The following is a 21,562-nucleotide window of genomic DNA, read 5'->3' as shown; positions in this document are numbered from 1 at the left end:
TATCCCCTCTTCAGTCTATCATAAATGCTGCTGCTAGACTTATCCACCTTACCAACCGCTCAGTGTCTGCCAACCCTCTCCTCCAATCCCTACATTGGCTCCCAATCACCCAGCAAATTAAATTAAAAATACTAACTACAACATACAAAGCAATTCACATCTCTTCCCGGAGCTACATCACCAATCTTGTCTCCAAATATAACCCAAATCGTCCCCTCCGCTGTTTTCAAGACCTCCTATTCTTAAGTTCTCTGGTATCCTCCTCCCATGTTCGTCTCCAGGAATTCTCCAGAGCCTCTCCCATCTTCTGGAACTCACTACCTCCACCTGTCCGACTATCCCCTACTCTTGCTACCTTCAGGCGATCCCTGAAAACTCATCTCTTCAGGAAAGCCTATCACATCTGCAACTAATCTTCTACCACTTCCATCAGCTCATTCCCAACAGTTACAACCTTTTGTACCACCTGCCCCACCCTATTAGATTGTAAGCTCTTCTGAGCAAGGCCCCTCCCAGGTGGACGATCGCCGCAAGCATAACCCTAATCCCCCCCTGCAGGAGACAATCACTGCAAACACCCCCCCCACCCCCGCGTAGGAGATGAACAGTGGATGGGGGAAGACAATCGCGCAAGCACCGGACCCCCGGGTGGTGGCAGAGACTAACCTTAGGAGGCAGGGGGAATGCAGAATTCACCTCTCTTTCTCCTCCAGGCTGAACAGGAGGACACGATTGGGCAGTTTGTCCTGTGACAAGATTGGGAGTCCTAAGACTCCCTGGCCAATTGGGTCTCAGGAGCTGCTTCCTGATTGGCCAGGAGGAGAATCAGGAAAACAATAGCAAATATTCATTCACTATTATCACACAAGTGGGTGTGCTCCGGGCGCAGCGCTCTGCACCCCAAGCCCACCATTTTTTGAAGCCTATTAGAGCCTCTGACACGTGCTTTTAAAAAAAGAAACCCATTGGAATCTATGCGTCCGGTGCCCCACATGTAGATTGGAGGGTTGGACGCATGGATAGGGGGGTGGCGCCCCTGCGCCCTGCATTATGGGCCACCATTGTGTCTAGGGCAAAGAATGTTTTTAGTACCTCCCTCACAATTTTTTTTTAAATGGATTGCAACAAAGGATTATCATTTTCATTTAATTTTCATTTTCATTTGTGCGGATCAATTTGTGGTTTTAAACTGGACTAGCACACGGATTGTATGCCCTGGATCCATATCCTATGACAGCAAATGTAGGGAGAGCTAATTTGGGCATTTATTACGTTTAATTAAAGTATAACTAAAGGCAAAACTTTGTAGTTGTAGTTTTGGATAGAGTGGAGAGGAATTAGAAGGCTTGTCAGTTTTTATTGTTGTCTGTCCCCCTGTTAAAGTCATTGTAATTTTTAAATAACATATTTTATTTGTGTAAAGGGAAAAGTTAGAACTCCTGTCAGTTTTTTATTGGTGTAAGAGAGATATGGTTATAGAGGTATTAAAAATGTGAAAAACAGTGCAGCACTTGCTATTAAATAAATTAAACATGTAACTAAATACAATAAAGTGATTTTTCATGAAGAAACCTTAGTGTTAGTGATTCCAGAAACTGAACATCAGTGGTGAAAAATTATTATGCAAAAAGTTATTTTGCAAAAAATTATTTGGTCGTTAACCAAAAAAATATTTTTCTAAAAAAATATATAAATGCAAAAAACATTTGTGTTTACCAAAAATTGTTTCTAAAAAAGCAAGAAAAGCAAAACAAAAAAATAGAACAAAACCAAGAAACATAGAGGTATTAAACCTAAAAAAAAAAATGTATTTTTTTGTAGCTTTCCAACTCTTATGCCGCATACACACGACCGTTTTTTCCGTCAGAATAAACTCAGACGGTCTTCCGTCAGAATAAACTCAGACAGAGTTCCGCTGAAACAGACTTGCCTACACACGATCACACCAAAGTCCGATCGTTTAGAACGCGATGGCATACAACGGGACTAGAAACAGGAAGTTCAATAGCCAGTAGCCAATAGCTGCCCTTGCGTCGTTTTTGGTCCGTCGGAACAGCATACAGACGAACGGTTTTCCCGATAGGAATTGTTTCCGGCGGAAAGATTTAAAACATGTTCTATTTCTAGGTCTGTTAGAATTTTTGAAAAAAAAAGTCAGCTGAAGCCCACACACGATCGAAATATCCGATGAAATGATTCCGTCAGAAAGTCCGACCGTGTGTACACGGCATTATAGTAGATGTGATGGCTGCATCAGCTTTCTTTTTTAATGATTTTTTCTTTATTTTCACCTGTTGGTCTGACCAGTAAATCTATTATTTTCCAGCTTTCTTTAACCACTTCAGCACCGGAAGGATTTACCCACTTAAATGACCAGGCCATTTTTTGTGACATGGCACTGCGTCGCTTTAAGTGACAATTGCGCGGTCATGCGACACTGTACCCAAATAAAATGTAAGTCCTTTTTTCCCCACAAATAAAGCTTTGTTTTGGTGGTATTTGATCACCTCTGCGGTTTAAATTTTTTGCGCTATAAACAAAAAAAGACAGACAATTTTGAAAAAAATATATTTTTTACTCTTTGCTATAATAAATATCCCAAAAAATCTGCAAAAAAACTAAATTTGTTCACCAGTTTAGGGCAATCTGTATTCTTTTACATATTTTTGGTAAGAAAAATCACAATTAATTGGTTTGCGCAAAGGTTATAGAATCTACAAAATAGGGTATATATTTATAGCATTTTTATTATAATTTTTTTTTCTAGTAATGGCGGAGATCAGTGATTTTTAGCGGGAGTACAACATTGCGGCGGACAGATCGGACAGTTTTGGGACCAGTGACATGATTACAGTGATCAGAGTTAAAAATAGCCACTGATTACTGTATAAATGTCACTGGAAGGGAAGGGGTTAAATGTGTTTATTGGAAGGTGATTCTAACTGTGGGGGGAGGGGACTGACTGGGAGTACAGAGAGATCGCTGTTCCTAATTACTAGGAACAGATGATCTCACTGTACTACTCTGACAGAACGGGGATCCATTTGTTTTCATTGACAGATCCCCATTCTGACTCTCTGTGGAGCGATCACAGGTAGCCGGCGGACACAGCGGCCGCCGGGCACGTGGATCAGCTCTGGCGACATGCCATTGGTGCATGCACACACGGCTGCTATAGCTATTAAACTATGTACAGCTATGGCGATTCACACAGCTGAGCCAACCTGCCACAGTATATTTGCGGCGGCTGGTCGGCAAGCGGTTAACAGACCAACTTGTCCAGCAAAGGTGGCAGTTAAAGGTTTAAGACAACCCATTTAACACTGACAGGGGTGCTTACAATGATCATCAGTGTGAATGATATGAAATGTTAACTTTTTGCAAAAGTAGGGAGCCATGACCTTATCTCCATCTCTAGCCTCTCCCCATGGGCGAATGTATGCGGAGACAAGATAACGGTTACAGAAGTTGTTTTCCACACACTGGCTGTGATATGTAATAGGTGTGGGGGAATAGCAGGGTCTTGGCAGACATCGTTAAGTAGAGAGTTTGTTCGCTCGATTTGCAGTGTTGGGTTGTTTATCAGCTGAACAGTTTGGATTTGGCATCGGATTCTGTAAACATTGGCAGAAGAAAGCGTGGCTTAAATCTATTTCGTCTTTTATTTGCACCCTCTGTTCAAAAGACAGGATTATGTCTGCCATGCTGCAAAGGTCTGTAGAAGGACTATTGTAAATTCCTTAAATAAGCTAACAAAACACGTTGACTTAGTATACTTCTATTTTACCTCCAGTATACCTCCTATTTTACCTCTAGTATACCTCTATTTTACCTCTAGTATACCTCTATTTCATCTCTAGTATACCTCTATTTTATCTCTAGTATACCTCTATTGTACCTCTAGTATACCTCTATTTTATCTCTAGTATACCTCTATTTTATCTCTAGTATACCTCTATTTCATCTCTAGTATACCTCTATTTCATCTCTGGTATACCTCTATTTCATCTCTAGTATACCTTTATTTTATCTCTGGTATACCCATATTTCATCTCTAGTATACCTCTATTTCATCTCTAGTATACCTCTATTTCATCTCTAGTATACCTCTATTTTATCTCTAGTATACCTCTATTTTATCTCTAGTATACCTCGCTTTTATCTCTAGTACACCTCTATTTTTTTTTTTTTTTTTTTTTAGCATCAAGCAACCATCTTTCACAAATCCAAAAAACACTGAGCCACAGGCTGACGTCACAATTTTTCATACACCACTCCTGTAGCTCATCCCACTATCCTGTGCAATATACACAATGATGATAAATCAAATAAGCACTTCAGCTCTGGAAAATGTACCCCCCCCCCCCCCCCCCCCTCCATGACCAATCAATTTTAGCAATATGGCACTGCATTACTTTAAAAGGGTTGTAAAGGTTCACGTTTTTTTCATCTTAATGCATCCTATGCATTAAGGTGAAAAAACATCCGACAATACCAGTCCCCCCAGCCCCTCCCCATTTTACTTACCTGAGCCCATTCACCTGCTGCGCTCGCCCCCGATGTCCTCTCCACTGCTCAGCCTGGCCGTTCATTGTCTAGAGTGGATGGATTGAAAGCAGCGCAGCCATTGGCCGAGTGATATAGTGAGCAGCTATAGCCGCCGGCCGTATCACGGAAGCGCGCCTGCAAGAACTAACCACCATGTGAGGGAGCTCGCATGAAGGTGGTTAGTTCTTGCGGGGAGGAGCTGAGACAGCCGCCGAGGGACCCCAGAAGACCAGATTCGGAGCCACTCTGTGCAAAACTAGCTGTGCAGTGGAGGTAAGTATAACATGTTTGTTATTTAAAAAAAAAAAAAAATTGTCTTTACAACCTCTTTAACTGACAATTGCACATCGTGCGTCGTGCAACACTATACCCAAATAAAATTGATGTCCTTTTTCCCCACAAATAGAGCTTTCTTTTGGTGGTATTTGATCATCTCTGCGGTTTGTTTGTTTTTTGCACTACAAACCATAAAAAAAAACTGACAAGTTTAAAAAAAAATAATAATAATTTTTACTTTCTGCTATGAAACATATTCAATAAAAATAATTTCTTCATAAATTTAAGCCAATATGTATTCTGCGATATATTTTTGGTAAAAGAAATTCCAATGAGCGTATATTGATTGGTTTTCAAAAAGTTATAGTGTCTACAAACTATGGGATAGGTTTATGCAATTTTTCTTAAATGTATCTATTTATTTTTTTTAGTAATAGGGGCGATCAGCAACTTATAGTGAGACTGCGACATTGCAGTGAACAAATCAGACACTAAAGCCCCATACACACTATCAGATTTTCTGCTGATTTTTTCCTTCAAATTTACCAAAACCCTGTAGTGCAAGGGTCTGCCTGATTGCATACAAATTGAAACTCCTAAGGTTTGACCTCATATTATATTGTTTTGGTAAATCTGAAGGAAAAAACAGCAGGAAATCTGATAGTGTGTATGGGGCTATAGTGACACTTTTTTGGGAACCAGTGACAATGATCAGTGCTACAAAAATGCACTGACAGGGAGGGGGTTAACATCAGGGTTAATCAAAGGGTTAACTGTGCGTCTAATATGTGCTTGGTTATTGTGGGGGAGGTGCTTGTACTATGGGAAGGCAGAGATTTGTGTTCCTGCTTTGCAGAAACACAGGATCAATACCTTTCCTACTAACAGAACGGCGATCTGCCTTGTTTACATAGACAGGCCACTGTTCTGCTGGTGTCCCGAACGATCAGTGGGTCCCAGAGCCGCTGATTAGCTCTCGCTGTGTCCAATCACAGCAGGAGCAGGTTACCGGTGGCAGTCAGCAAGTGGTTAAGCAAAAAAATGGATGAGCGCTAGAAGTCATTAATTATGCATCACACAAATATATAAGCACTTTATACCTGCATGAAGATTGTGGCGCACATTTTATAGGAAATTCAAGTATATTGATGATTTATTTTGGACACTAATGGACTTTTATAATATTGCACTTTAATATGGTGGCACTATGTTGATATTTTATTTTTTGTAGTTTTATTTGTTATGATAATTGTGTGATGCATAATTAATGCCATCCATTTTTCGTCTTTCACAACTGCTTTACAAGATTTGGAGTGTAGCGTATTTTGATTCTTTTTTTGCCGTTTCAAATGCTAAAATTCAGAATGAAAATGGTTATTAACCACTTAAGGACCAGAAGTAATTACCCCCTTAATGACCAGGCCATTATTTGTGATACGGCACTGCGTCGCTTTAACAGACAATTGCGCGGTCGTGGAACGTTGTACACAAACAAAATTGATGTTGTTTTTTTCCCACAAATAGAGCTTTCTTTTGGTGGTATTCACCCATCTCTGCGGTTTTTATTTTTTGCGCTATAAACAAAAAAGACCGACAATATTGAAAAAAAAACAGAATATTTTTTACTTTTTGCTATAATAAATATCCCCCCCCCCCCCCCCCCAAAGTAAAAAAAAACATTAATTTCTTCATCAGTTTAGGCCAATATGTATTCTTCTACATATTTTTTTTTTTGTTGTTTTACTAGCGGTGATCAGCAATTTTTAGCAGGACTGCGGCATTTTGGTGGACAGAACGGACACTTTTGACACTTTTTGGGGACCAGTGAAATTATTACAGTGATCAGAGCTAGAAAAAGTTAGCCTCAAAAAGGGTATATTAGAGATATAAGTACCATCATCCTGAATATTCAATTGGAAAAAGGAGGAGGGTGAGTAGATATAACAAGGGCTACTCCAGCTAGGAATAACTAAGAATAGCCACTGATCACTGTATAAATGACACTGGCAGGGAAGGGGATAACACTAGGGAGCGATCAATGGGTTAGGTGTGTCCTAGGGAGGTGTTTCTAACTGTCGGGGGAGGGGACTGACTGGGAGTACAGAGAGATTGCGGTTCCTGATCACTAAGAACAGACAATTTCACTGTACTCTCCTGCCAGAATGGAGATCTGCTTTGTGTACTCTGGCAGATCCCCGTTCTGCCTCTCTGAGGAGCGATTGCAGGTGGCTGGCAGACACAGTAACTTTTCCACGAAACTACATACAGGTATTTACAGCCCAGGTAAACCTTCACTTTAAGTCAACCAAATAAATTCCAGGTGGATCAACACGAAAGGTGTTCTGAATTTAACCCGTTGACTTTAGAAAGCAGCCACAGCCTGAGTAGAAAAGCCTGTTCTCTGCAAACTTCATGCAGAGAAGGACCCTTGCCCTCTGTGTGAAAGAAGTGGCCACTCTGTAAAATTCTGAAACAACCCCTGCTCAGTCAGAGCTTTCCAATCAGCATGGAGCAGGAGCTTCAGGAGCAGGAGCTTTGGGCTTTGGGTCTTGGCGTTACCCTTATACTAATGCCGCGTACACACGATCTGAATTTTCGTAGGAAAAATCTTGGATGTTTTTTCCAACAGAATTCCGCTCAAGCTGTCTTGCATACACACGGTCACACAAAAGTTCCCTGGACTTTCAACCGTCAAGAACGTGATGACATACAACACTACGACAAGCCAAGTAAATGAAGTCTAATGCTTCCGAGCGTGTGTCGAATTGTTTCCAAGCATGCGTAGGAATTTTGCGCGTCGGAATTGCTACAGACAATCAGAATTTCCGATCTGAACTTTTTCTGTCCGAAAAATAGAGAACCTGCTCTCAATCTTTTGCTGGCAGGAATTCCGCCAGCAAAAGTCTGATAGAGCATATACACGGTCACAATTTCTGACCAAAACCTCACATCGGACTTTTGCTGGCGGAATTTCCGATCGTGTGTACGGGGCATACCAATATGTTTTTGTTGCAGCTTCTCTGACAAATGTAAATTTGTTACTTATTTAGTCATGTCTTTTAAATAAAATTGAATATAGTATACTGGTACTGTATATACTTACTACAAATATGTCTTCCACTCGGGCTATCCCTTTTCCAAATATGGTTCCCAACTGATCTCCAACCCCGGCTAACAAGAACCCGAAGAGAGGAATTCCCAGAAGGGCATAGATAATGCAGAAAATCTTCCCACCCTTTGTTCGTGGTGAGATGTTTCCAAATCCTGCGGACAAACACATGAAGAGCTATTAGAGTCATATGGGAGATGAATGCATTGGAATAGTACGTAATATTAATAATAAAATGAATAATAAAAGGAATATACTGCAACCTTTAAATATGACAAATACGATGGAGTCCCTCCTGTAAAATCATTTAATTACCTACTTTTCCAGCAAGTAGATTTGTTCTTTTTCCACATGTGGTTGGGGCAAACCATCTACTAAAACACTGACAATGCCCAGCTTTTTATTCATATGTTTAAAACTTTTCTCTAACAGAAAAAAAAGGTTGCCATAACTGCATAAGAAGTGTTAGCTGGAGTTAGGCTTAAGTTCACACCTTCAGTTCACACCTGAGCATAGCGTTTTCAGGCAGAAAATCATGTGATTTTACAGTGATTTTGCAGCGTTTTTACTGTGATTTTTTACCACGTTTTGCTGCGATTTTGTGCAGGGCAAAAGGTCACCAATGTAAAAAGAAGAAAAACGCCCAAATCTGCCTGATTTGAGCGACAAAAAAGGGTCAGGAACTTGTTTGAGCTTCAGGCATTCGGCTTCAGGTGACTTGGAATGGAGATGTGAACCATCTCCACTGAGAATAATAGATTTTTTTTTCCCCTCCAGCGCTTTGTAGCTTCTGACTTCAAGGATTGACTAAGGAACCCGCAGTTGATTCGCACGGCTTCCCTACGCATGTGCTGGAGTATCATGGCAGTGACAGAGGACATGGATGAGGGTCGCTTCAGGGGCTTCGAACTCAGGTAAGTTATTCATAATGAGCTAGTATGCTATGCATACTAATTCATTATGACTTTGCCTTACAGGGTGTATTTTTTTTTCCAGGCTTTACTTCCTCTTTAAAGCTGAGTTCCACCTGGGGAAAAAAAAATAAAAGTTAGCAGCTACAAATACTGTAGCTGCTGACTTTTAATATATGGACACTTACCTGTCCAGAGAACCCACGATGACGGCACCCGAATCCGATCTTCGGATCTACTCATGGGTGCTGCTGCCGCCATTCCTGGTAAGGGAACCAGGAAGTGAAGACTTTCGGCTTAACTCCTGGTTCCCTATTGTGCATGTGCCAATCATTCTGCGAGTTCTGAATGGTCCCTGCTGTCTTCTGGGACCTGTGCGTCTCCCAGAAGATAATGGGGGGGGAGGAGGAGGGGCCAGACATGGCGCAGTTCACTGAAGAAAATGCGGCGATCTATGCCCAGAAGTGGGAGCAAATACCTGGATTTGACAGGTATCTGCTCCCCCCCCTCCCCCTGAAAGGTGCCAAATGTGACACCTGAGGGGCGGAGGAATCTGATAAGTTGAAGTTCCATTTCCATGTGTGGAACTCCGCTTTAAACAAAAACAAAACCAAAGGAAATTCCTAGCTCAACTTGCGGACTAGTGTGCAACCAACCCCTAAAAACAGGGGTTTAGTTTGCACATATTTGCAAATACATGTGTAAGCTGCAGAGCCTCTTTACGGCACCCCAATATTATCTGCAGTCCTAACTCAAAATTTTGAGAGCCTCCACAGTGAAAGCACATGTATTATAATGGATTGGTGGAGAGCAGGTGAGCCTGGAGGGAAACCATCCACCCTTCAAGGCACAGGGGCTCATTATGGATTGGTATGGATTTTGGGGGGGACCCCTACACAATTTTTTTAAATTTTGGCTCAGGGCTCCCCTTGAAATCCATACCTGAAGGGCCTGGTATGGATTTTGGGGGGAACCACACGCAATTGTTTTTTAAATTTAGGTGCGGGGTTTCCCTTGATATCCATACCAGACCTAAAGGGCCTTGTAATGGACTGGGGGGGGGGGGGAACCCATGCCGTTTTTGTTCAATGATTGTTATGTATATTGCCGGGACCCGACAATTCATTACAGCCACGAGTATTTGTATTACATTTTTTTCCTTTAGAAATTTAATTTTGCTGTGGTATTGTTCTAAACCTGGGGAAAATGCGCTACTTTACAGGCATACTAAGGACATCCCCCAGGCACGATATTTAAAGGAATAATTCATTTTTATTGTTTCACTTTAAGCATTATTAAAATCCCTGCTCCCGAAAAAACGGCCATTTGTAAAACTTTTTTTTACATTGATACATGTCCCCTAGGGCAGGGCCCAGGTCCCCAAACACTTTTTATGCCAATAACTTGCATATAAGCCTTTAAAATTAGCACTTTTGGTTTTTCATGTTAGTGTCCCATAGACTTTAACAGCTTTCGAATTAGGCGCGAATGCCGCATATTGTTAGAACGGACGAACACCAGATGTTCGAGTCTAACTTACGTTTGACTCAAACATCCGTAATCAGCAGGTGATGGTCCATGGATTACTGATGGCACCTGGCAATAGTCATGAATCTACACTGGACAGGGCTCTGCCTATGTAAACAAGGCAGGGCCCTGTTCTGTCAGGGGGGAAGTAGTAGATTTACTTTACCCGTAAAGCAGGGAATTAAATGAATTACTTCCCCATAGTACACCAAAATACTGGCTAGGCACACATTTAACCCTTTGATTGCCCTAAATGTTTAACCCCTTCCCAGCCAGTGTCATTAGTACAGTGAGAGTGCAGATTTTTAGCACCGATCACTTTATTAGTGTCACTGGTCCTCAAAATGTGTCAAAAGTGTCAGTCTCTGAATGTCCATTGCAATATGACCCACTATAAGTCACTGATCGCCGCCATTACTAGTAAAAAAATAATTAAACATACATTTCAATATATATCCCATAGTTTGTAGCTGTGATAACTTTTGTGCAAACCAATCAATATACGCTTAATGGGATTTTTTTTACCAAAAACATGCAGCAGAATATATACTTGCCTAAATTTATCCAAAAAAAATTGATTTTGTACAATTTTTTTTTATTGGATCTGTTTTATAGCAGAAAGTAAAAAAATATTGTTTTTTTATGTTTCTTTTATTGACGATCTTTTTTGTTTATAGCGCAAAAAATAAAAAATACCACCAAAAGAAAGCTTTGTGTGAAAAAAAGGTAATCATTTTTTTGTTGGGTACAGAGTCATATGAATGCACAATTATCAGTTAAAGTATCACAGTGCCATATCACATTTTTTTTTATAGATGTAACGGCTGCAATTGTTTTCTTTTTTAGGCTCTCTTTTCTTTATTTTCACCTAGTGATCTAGCCAGTAAGTCTGTTACTCTGCAACGGAACAAGAAATTCTGCAGATGTAGCAGTTATAGGGTTGAGACAAGCCATTAAACACTGACAAGGGTGCTTACAGCTGTCACACATTTGTTGCACAAACTTAAAAACAAACTTGCATGGTCACAATCTTTGTAACACCACTATAATAAGCCAAAAATAAAATGACTGGTTGCCATGGGAACCTGCTCTTTGTGCCTTATCTTTTTTTCTTTGCACTGAATTATTGAATGAGACTGTTAGAAAGGAGATAAAGTAGTAGGAACTGCCAGAAATAAGGTGGTTTAGTAAAACTAAAAACAGAAATTGATTTATTGTGGTAACACTTTAAAGCAGTGGTCTCAAAACTGTGGCCCGGGGGCTGAATGCGGCCCTTAGCTTGCTTTTATCTGGCCCTTGGGGTGCTATTTTATTCACTGACACCAAAGAAGAGCACAATTCCTCACAATGACACAAATGATGAGGCACAATTCCTTCCAATATCGTCAACGATGGGGCACAATTCCTCCCAATGACACAAATGATGAGGCACAATTCCTTCCAATATCGTCAACGATGGGGCACAATTGCTCCCAATGACATCAACAATGGGGTCCACTGAAACCAATGATGAGGCACAATTCCTCCAAATGACACCAACAATGGGGCCCAATGACACCAATGATGGTCCACTGACACTGGGACATTTTGTACTCCCACTGGCCAAAGCCCAGCCCCCCTAATTAAATGTAGTGAAATACTGCACCAACCCCAAATGTGAGCAGCCAACACAACAATAATGCCGTACACACGGTCGGACATTCCGACAGATTTTTTCTGACGGATTTTGTTCGAAACTGTTGTTGCATACACACGGTTGGACAAAGTTGTCAGAAAATTCGATCATTCGGAACAAAGTGACATTCGTTGCGTAAGACGGGACTACGTAGAGGCTAGTAGCCAATAGCTTTGGTCTCGTAATTTAATCTGAGCATGCGTGGCACTTTGTCCGATCGGAATTCTCTACAAACGATCGGAAAAAGTCAGATCGGATTTTTTTGTCTGAAAATTTTAGATCCTGCTCTCAAATTTTTGAAAAAAGTGCCCACACACGATCATATTTTATGACAATATAATCCGATCGGACCTTTTCCGACGGAATTTCCGGCCGTGTGTACAGGGCATAATAAAAAATAAAAAAGAAGCTATATAATCAAAAAATATTTGTTGATCATAGTGAAGAGCACAGAGTAAATATAAAAGACCTCATGCGATAGTGAGTCACAAAGAAGTCGCAACACTGTAATAAAAATTATCAGCAAAAGTAATGTGATATGGTGACTGAATGTAGCCTCAGTATCATATACAAATGCTCAAAAATAAACTCATGTGATCTAAAACATGAATGTGATAACATAAAATTTGCAGTAATAGTGACCTGTTAATAAAAACACACTATCATATATAGATAGAAAACAGACCCATGAACCATATAATAAAAGGACAAACACAATGCTAATTTCAAATGTGAGTGAAAGCAAACATGTGATAGTCCATGAAGCATCAGAGGCAAAACAGTGACGAATGAAAACACACTGTTGCTAAAGATGTCTAATGCCCTGTACACATGATCAGACATTCTGACAACAAAATCTGCCTGATTTTTTCCAATGGATGTTGGCTCAAACTTGTCTAGCATACACACGGTCGCAGAAAGTTGTCGGAAATTCCGATCGTCAAGAACGAGGTGACGTACAACACGTACAATGGGACTATAAAGAGGAAGTTCAATACCCAGTAGCCAATAACTTTCGTCTCGTAATTTATTCTGAGCATGCCTGCCACTTTGTGCGTCGGAAATTGTCTACACACGATCAGAATTTAAACGATCGGATTTTGTTGTTGGAAAATTTTATATCCAGATCTCAATCTTTGTGTGTCGGAAAATCCGATGGAAAAAGTCAGATGGAGCCCACACACGATCGGAATTTCTGACAACACAGTCCGATTGCACATTTTTCGTCGGAAAGTCCGACCAAGTGTACAGGGCATAACAGTCGCTTGTGTAGATGTATGAACAATGAATAAATACACCCGGGAGTGCCTTCACCTTCCAAGAAAAGGGGTGAGAAAAGGGTACTCTCACCAGAAGTAATGGGCCTTTTGGAGACCCCTGCTTTAAAGGAAAGTTGCACTAAAGTGTTATAATCAGTTCTTGGCTGATTTCAGGAGCCTCAACCTTTTTGTTTGTAAATCAGATACATTTTTATTAAAGTTTTTTTCAGTACAAAATGTACATATCCCAAACCACCTTCAATAAACCTCCATGTAGAATAGTATTAGAATTCTAACATACCTAAGGCAGACCATATACGGTTCAAATCTCTGCCAGTTCAGCAGGAACCGGACGAGAATCAAACCGCGTATGGACAGGTTAAATGTACCAAGTTTATCAATCAACTTGGGTACAACTAGCATGCCAGGTTTTACCTGCGATTATCACAAACAGCTGCTATAGCTGCTAGCAATAATCAGCTTCCTCTGCCCTCCCACATCCGCCCCCCCGCCAAGAGAGGACAATGGAGGGATTCCTGCATCAACACAGTCTGTGTTGATGCGGGAATAAAGCGAATTTCGCTCTGTGTATTTCCGGCTTAATTATTGTAAATCAGTGACCTGAAAAATGGCACTTAGACCATGAACACACTCAGTTGCCTAAAATTATTCAATTTACCGCGCCACATTGTCTGAATTCTGTATCTGATAATTATTGTATCAGAAAGGGGCAAGGCACAGAAACCACGGCTCTTTCCTGAGTGGCTCTGTCACAAATGATCCGCAGTTTCACCGCCACAGTTATAAATTCTGATCATGTCTTCTCTGCTTTTTTACAGGTAAATATCTATCCACCTGTATGCTCTACTCTGCTGAACTATCTGACAATGCTCTATCATATTTGGTAAATGTCTATCTATCTGTACGCTCTACTCTGCTGAACTAACTGACATTGCTGTATCATATTTGGTAAATGCCTTCTGATGCCATATCTTTAAACTTCTATATTTAATGCTAGCTATACAACAACCACACTGCAATAGCAATATTACTGGGGATTGATTCTCAACCCCATTTGGCTTGAGTGATCAAGAGAGGTAATTAGCTTTACAACCCTGGCCTGTGTCTGGTCTGGTATCGGCCATCTCTCCCATATTCAGGTGTCTCAAATCAGACCCTATATTGACCAATAGAGAAATGCATGCCTGCTCAGTCTCCCTATAAATTTAAAGCAGCCTATGGGGTAGCGCAGACAGGGGCAAGGTGCAGACAACATGGCTCTGTCATGAATATTGCGCAGTTTCACTGCCGCAGTTTAATGAAAGCAGGATAACTAAAGCTGGATGAAGATACAAGAACTCTGCTCCACTCTGCAAGATGACAATGACAAGCAAACCAGCATTTGACATTTATTTTATCAAGTCAGATTCCCACTCTCTATCCACTAACATGCTCCTCATTCTTTTCCTTCTCCCTTCGGAGTCTTCTATCCTCAAATTATCCTTACTCTACACCTCCTCTCTACCCTGCAGCATGCACATATCACCCTCACTCCTACCCTCTCCCTAATACTGCACCCATCATCTCCTACATTTGCTGCACCCACATGCTGACATAAACACCAGGGCCACTAGATAGGTGTGCTCTTGCACATCCCACTCCCATCTTGCCTTCCTTGCCCTCCTCCTTCTCCTAGTATCAGTTGAAATGTCTCCTAATCCCGGTCCACCATTTTCCAACTACAAGCCACATATCTAATACCCCTCCTCCTCTGGCAACCACCACATTCCACTTAGTTTAATTTCTATCCCCCGCTTCCTCAAAGCAACCCACATATGTCATGCACCCTTTGGAACGCCCGCTCCATCTGTAACAAGCTGACATCTGTACATGACCTCTTCATCTCTCATGGCTTTAACATACTTGCCATAACCGAAACCTGGCTTCAAAAATTTGACTAAGCTTCTCCTTTTGCCCACTCCCATGGTGACCTCTATTGGACTCACTCCCCCAGACCCAACAGACAGAAAGAAGCACCTTCCAAGTTCCCTCTCTCTTCCCTCCCTACCTTCCTATCCCTCCCTCTTTATCCTTCTCTTCTTTTGAGATGCACCGTATTCATCTGTTTTCTCCTATTTCTCTGAGGATTGCAGCAATTTATCGGCCTCCTGGACTGGTATTGCGCTTTCTTGATGACTTTGCTGCTTGGCTACTCTACTCTATCTCCTCTGAAATACCCACAATTATTCTTGGTGACTTCAACATTCCTGTCAATGTTAACAGCCCAACTACAGTGTTCCAACAACTTAACCTCATCTTTTGACTTAACCCAATGGACACGTACTTCCAATCACTCCAATGGTAATACCCTTGACCTTGTACTCTCCCATCTCTGCAAAACTGGCAACCTCACCAACACCCCCTTTCCTCTCTCTGATCACAACCTCATTAGTTTCACTGTATCCTTGCCTCCAACCATCCATCCCTCCAAGCAGCAAACAATCACTTGTAGGAACCTTCGCCACTTTAACCCTTCTCTTCTCAATTCTGCTACTGACCACTGTAGCAGCGGGCTCCTGAAGAGCACACGCTATGTGTTTTTTCAAAGTTAAACTTTACCCAAACTTCAGTTTGGTTTGGGTCTATTTGCCTAAATTAGACTTCTGTGTCAGTCTGACTGGACTGTGAGATGTTCAGCCTGGCCACAGGGGGCACTATCTCTTGTGGCAGGCGTAGAACTATGGTCTGGTCAGGCGCTTAAGTTACTCTCTTTCGGAGCCAGGTCAGTGGGAGTGGCCCTCTTGCTGTGCCCTCTGGGAGAGGGTATTTAAGATACAGATGTCATGTGGTTCGGGGTTCCGGTCCAGTATGATGTGCTGATTACATGGTCATGGTCCTTCTGGCCAGCCCCCAGGAAGGCTATGGCCTGGGGTGCGGATCCACCCGACTTTAATGACTCAGGGCTGGCTAGCCCAAGGCAAGGAAACCAAAGGAGGATTCTGAGGTGGTTGGGTGCCATCTCCGGTTCGGGAGAGACCCATTGTACTTCAAGCATTTCAGGAGAGGACTTTTTAGAAGAACACCATGTACGGGTTGGTTTTCTTAACAAGAGCCTGGAAGGGCTGAAGTTACTGAGAGAATCCGGTCTTGTGGATATCGCCAAGCAGGCTGAAAGATCCAGGTATCCTACAAGTATTCTACAGCTTAGTTTCCCTACGTGTTCTGCAACAACGTCTGTGACAGACTTTTTTGGCTGCTAGGCCTTGTGAGGGAGGGACTGTCCAACCTGAGTGCTCATCCAGCTGCGAATGGCTATTCTCTGGATGCAGTCAAAGTAAGCAAGTTCGTTAATGGTTTTTGGACTTTGACATTGAGAGTACCTGAACTTCCTTTCCAACCCTCTGATCCCATGTTGAAAGACTGTTCAATGGTTTGAGTTTTTGCAAATAAAATCCATTCAAGTGGATCTATTGTCAGTCTCAAGTTACTGGGTCATCTACCATGGGACATCCCCTAGACATGTAACAAGGAGAACGGAAGGTAACGGTAAGCCCAAAAATAACTAGCAACTCCTTCCGGGGGTTAGTGCTACACTACTTATATGACATAATCACTCCCCTGCCCTGTCTTGGCCAACTCTGTCTACAACAGTTCACTCTCATCATCACTAGATGCACTTGCTCCTCTAACCAAACGCACAACAATCAGGTCCCGACCATTACAACCCTGGGAAACTGACAACACTAGAAATCTCAAGAGACATTGTCGTGCTCTTAAACGACTGTGGAGTAAAACCAAATGCCTGCAAGACTTCACCCTGTATAAAATATGCCCTTCTAATATATAATTCCTGCCTCCATGCTGCCAAACAAGTCTACTTTGTCTATCCTATTAATACTCGTGAGGACACCTCCACTATTTGTGCGTACATCTTCCCCACCCAACATACCTTGTCTAACAGCACTTTCAACACTCTTTTGAACTGGCTACTACTGAAGAGGTTAGAAAACTTTTCTCAGATGCCCACCTAACCAATTGTCCCCTGGATCCTGTTACCTCACAACTATTGCGGTCACCCTCTACTTCTATCCTATGCTCCCTCATTCACATCTTCAATCTCTCCCTCTCTAGTGGCATCTTCCCCTCCCCTCTAAAACATGCGCAGATTACTCCCATACTTAAAATACCCTCACTGGACCCCACCAAGCTAAACAACTTAAGACCCATCTCATTGCTCCTATTCACCTCTAAACTTCTAGAATGCTTAGCTCCTACCTCAGTGAAAATAACCTTCTTGACCCCTTACAGTCTGGCTTTCGCTCGTAGCACTCCACGGAACCTGCCTTACTAAAACTCACTAACGATTTACTAACTGCTAAAACCAACTCCAGGTCAAGTAGTAGGAGTACTCCATACTCCATACTCCTACTACTTGACCTTTGATACTGTTGACCACCAGCTTCTTCTCAATAAACTACATTCCCTTGGCCTCCAAGATTCTGCTCTATCCAGGTTCTCTGCCTATCTATCACAGCGCTCCTTTAGTGTTACTTACAACTCTGCCTCCTCCTCTCCATTGCCCCTTTCTGTGGGGGTCCCCCAAGGTTCTGTTTTTGGACCCCTTCTCTTCTCTATCTACACCTCCTCCCTTAGTCACTTGATAACCGCCCACGGCTTCCAATACCACTTATACCCCAATGACACCCAAATCTATCTGTCTACTCCTCACCTTATTCCTTCAGTCTCCCCTCGCATTACTAACTGACATATCAGCATGGATGCCACACCCCTTCCTTAAACAAAATCTTTCAAAAACTGAGCTATTAATATTCCTCCCCATCCATGCCCCCCTCCATGACTTTTCCATCAGAATCAACAATTCAACTTTCAGTCCCTCCACTCACGCCGGGGTGCTAGATGTAATCATAGACTCCGACTTGTCATTTCAGCCCCAAGTTTAATGATTGTCAAAAGTTTGTAGAATTCACCTCTGTAACATCTCTTAAATTCACCCCTTTTTAACAAATGAAACCACCAAGCTCCGCATTCACTCCCTTGTTATCTATTGCCTTGAATATTGCAACTCCCTTCTCATTGGCCTGCCTCTCCATAGGCTACCCCCTCTTCAGTCTATTATGAATGCTGCTGCCAGACTAATTCACCTTACCAACTGCTCAGTGTCTACCAACTCTCTCCTTCAATCCCTACACTGGCTCCCAATCACCTAGCAAATTAAATTAAAAATACTAACCACAACATACAAAGTCATTCACAACTCTGCCCCGAGCTACATCATCAATCTTGTCTCCAAATATTACCCAAATCATCCTCTCCGCTCTTCTCAAGACCTCCTACTCTCAAGCTCTCTCATCTCCTCCTCCCATGCTTGTCTCTAGGATTTCTCCAGAGCCTCGCCCATCCTCTGGAACTCGCTACCTCCACCGGTCCGATTATCCCCTACTCTTGCAACCTCCCTGAAAATGCATCTCTTCAGGAAAGCCTATCACGTCTCCAACTAATCTTCTACCACTTCCATCAGCTTCCATACCACCTGCCCCACCCTATTAGATTGTAAGCTCTTCTGAGCAGGGTAACCCTAAATCCTTTTGTATTTTATTGTATTATAACTGTATTGTTTCCTTTTTATATTGTAAAGTGCTGCATAAACTGTTGGCACTATATAAATCCTGTATAATAATAATAATAGTAATAACAATTGTAATCTTTAGTATTTTGACAGGGTCTTAATAAAGTAACTTGGTAAACCGGGTAGATAGGTACTACCACAGTATTCATTTTGGTGATGTATTTAATCAATCACAATGATTTATATCTGGATGTAGTATCCTGGAACTCTCAACCTAGAAGTCTATCTAAGATCAAGTAAATTACAGTAGTGCTAATCACGGAGTTCCTAACCAGTTGTCATAAAGTTTTAGAGATTTGTTTGGACACCCATTATGTTGATACACCAGTTTCCCTCGTGGTAGTAGAATACTAACTGTATTTTTCCACAGCACATGAGTAGAAGGACTAGGAGATATCCTCCTCTTATCAGCTTCTGCACCTAGATCTGCAGATATATTGATAGCAAATCCCACATTAACAGTGTCAAGAACCAACTGCCAATATCCGAATAGAATTTCCATAGCAAGAACCAACTGCCAATATCTAAATAGAATTTCCATAGCACATGAAGCATAGTACCCAGTTCAGCCTCATACATATGGAGAGTGATAGCATACTTCCATATAACTTAAAGTGGAATTCCAAGCTAGAACTTACTAAGCATAACAATGCATATACTTGTTGGTAGTATAGGTGAGCGGAACTTCCACTTTAGGGTGGAGGTCCGCTTTAAGTTTAGAGCCTGGAATTCCACTTTAATTTTGGCTGTGCCAGTAGAACGTGTTGTTATGAATATTGAAAGAACTGTTGTTTGGGTAACCATCTTGCAAGTTTTGAAAAGTTTCCAATAAAGTTGGCGGATCTGTAGAAGTTCATGATAACAGTGATTTCCTCAGATTGCAGGGATTGCTGTACAGCATAACCCTCATACTGCAAATATTTTAACACATAATTGATATTGCATATGTATGGTAAGTGTCGTGCATTAAGTGAAACTGTCCATCAACGTACTTTGAGGAAATATAGGAAAGAGGAGTTTTGGACTAGGCCAGAATCAAAAGTGTAGCTTTAAAGTAAATTTGTATGGATAGAATTGCATAGGCTGTCATTGGTGATCTCCTTCTGAATGTGCTAGTTACTTGGATGTCATACTTTCTGGGCTTCCAACCTTGAATAATATTGTGACAAGTAGGGATAAGCTTCGTGTTCGAGTCGAACGTACGTTCGACTCGAACATTGGCTGTTCGGGCGTTCGGCGAAATCCGAACTCTTGGTCCGTTCGCGTCAAAATTCGTATGGCGCGCGCGGACCACAATGCACTGCGATGGCGCAGTGCATTGCTGGCTCATGATTGGCCAAGCATGCACTGTGACCCCGCATGCTTGGCCAATCGCAGCGCCAGCAGCGAGGAGAGCCATGATTGGCCACAGGCATCCTGCCTGTGGCCAATCATAGCTGAGGCTGTGTAGTGCACGCCCCACACTATATAAGGCCGCCTTTGAGGCGGCCTTGTGTAGTGTGTTGGCATCTGAAGCAGTGGGTGTTCTGTGTACCTTCAACACAGTTACACACCAATCGTTTTTGGCTGATTTCCTATCTTGCTCTTGTGTAGTGGTTATTGTCTGTGCCCTGACCGCAGTATACACCACTATATTCACCTCACCTATATAGCTAGTGATCTAGCTTTAATAATAGAGCTTGCAGTCAGTAGTGTTAGGAGATAGTGCGTGCTGTCTGCGTGCTCTGTACCCAGTACATACCGCTATAATCCACCTACATAGCTGTTCTCTATTTGAGCCCAATTGCCATCTGCAGGAGTTATTGGAAGTTGTGTGTGCTTCCAGCACAGCACAGTATACATCTGTATATACCCCTTTAACTCTGCTGTTTTCTGGTTATTGTCTGCGTGCCCTGACCGCAGTATACACCGTGATATTCACCTCACCTATATAGCTAGTGGTCCATCTTTAATAATAGAGCTTGCAGTCAGTAGTGTCAGGAGATAGTGCGTGCTGTCTGCGTGCTCTGTACCCAGTACATACCGCTATAATCCACCTACATAGCTGTTCTCTATTTGAGCCCAATTGCCATCTGCAGGAGTTATTGGAAGTTGTGTGTGCTTCCAGCACAGCACAGTATACATCTGTATATACCCCTTTAACTCTGCTGTTTTCTGGTTATTGTCTGCGTGCCCTGACCGCAGTATACACCGCAATATTCACCTCACCTATATAGCTAGTGGTCCATCTTTAATAATAGAGCTTGCAGTCAGTAGTGTCAGGAGATAGTGCGTGCTGTCTGCGTGCTCTGTACCCAGTACATACCGCTATAATCCACCTACATAGCTGTTCTCTATTTGAGCCCAATTGCCATCTGCAGGAGTTATTGGAAGTTGTGTGTGCTTCCAGCACAGCACAGTATACATCTGTATATACCCCTTTAACTCTGCTGTTTTCTGGTTATTGTCTGCGTGCCCTGACCGCAGTATACACCGCGATATTCACCTCACCTATATAGCTAGTGGTCCATCTTTAATAATAGAGCTTGCAGTCAGTAGTGTCAGGAGATAGTGCGTGCTGTCTGCGTGCTCTGTACCCAGTACATACCGCTATAATCCACCTACATAGCT

General features: G+C 42.1%; 1 protein-coding gene across 1 annotated transcript in view; it reads right to left on the bottom strand.

The window, feature by feature from the left end:
• Window positions 1-21,562, bottom strand: part of KCNK2 (potassium two pore domain channel subfamily K member 2) — a 201,510-nt gene that overhangs the window by 47,074 nt on the left and 132,874 nt on the right. Inside the window, exon 4 of the mRNA XM_077485766.1 lies at window positions 7,928-8,088. Within this exon, the coding sequence (XP_077341892.1) occupies window positions 7,928-8,088 (161 nt within the window). The remainder of the gene's footprint in view (window positions 1-7,927; window positions 8,089-21,562) is intronic.

The sequence above is a fragment of the Lithobates pipiens genome, unplaced genomic scaffold (assembly GCF_037356315.1).
Source record: "Lithobates pipiens isolate NorthernLeopardFrog02 unplaced genomic scaffold, aLitPip1_a1.2 Scaffold_18, whole genome shotgun sequence".
NCBI lineage: Eukaryota > Metazoa > Chordata > Amphibia > Anura > Ranidae > Lithobates > Lithobates pipiens.
This window is presented reverse-complemented; position numbering and strand designations above follow the sequence as displayed.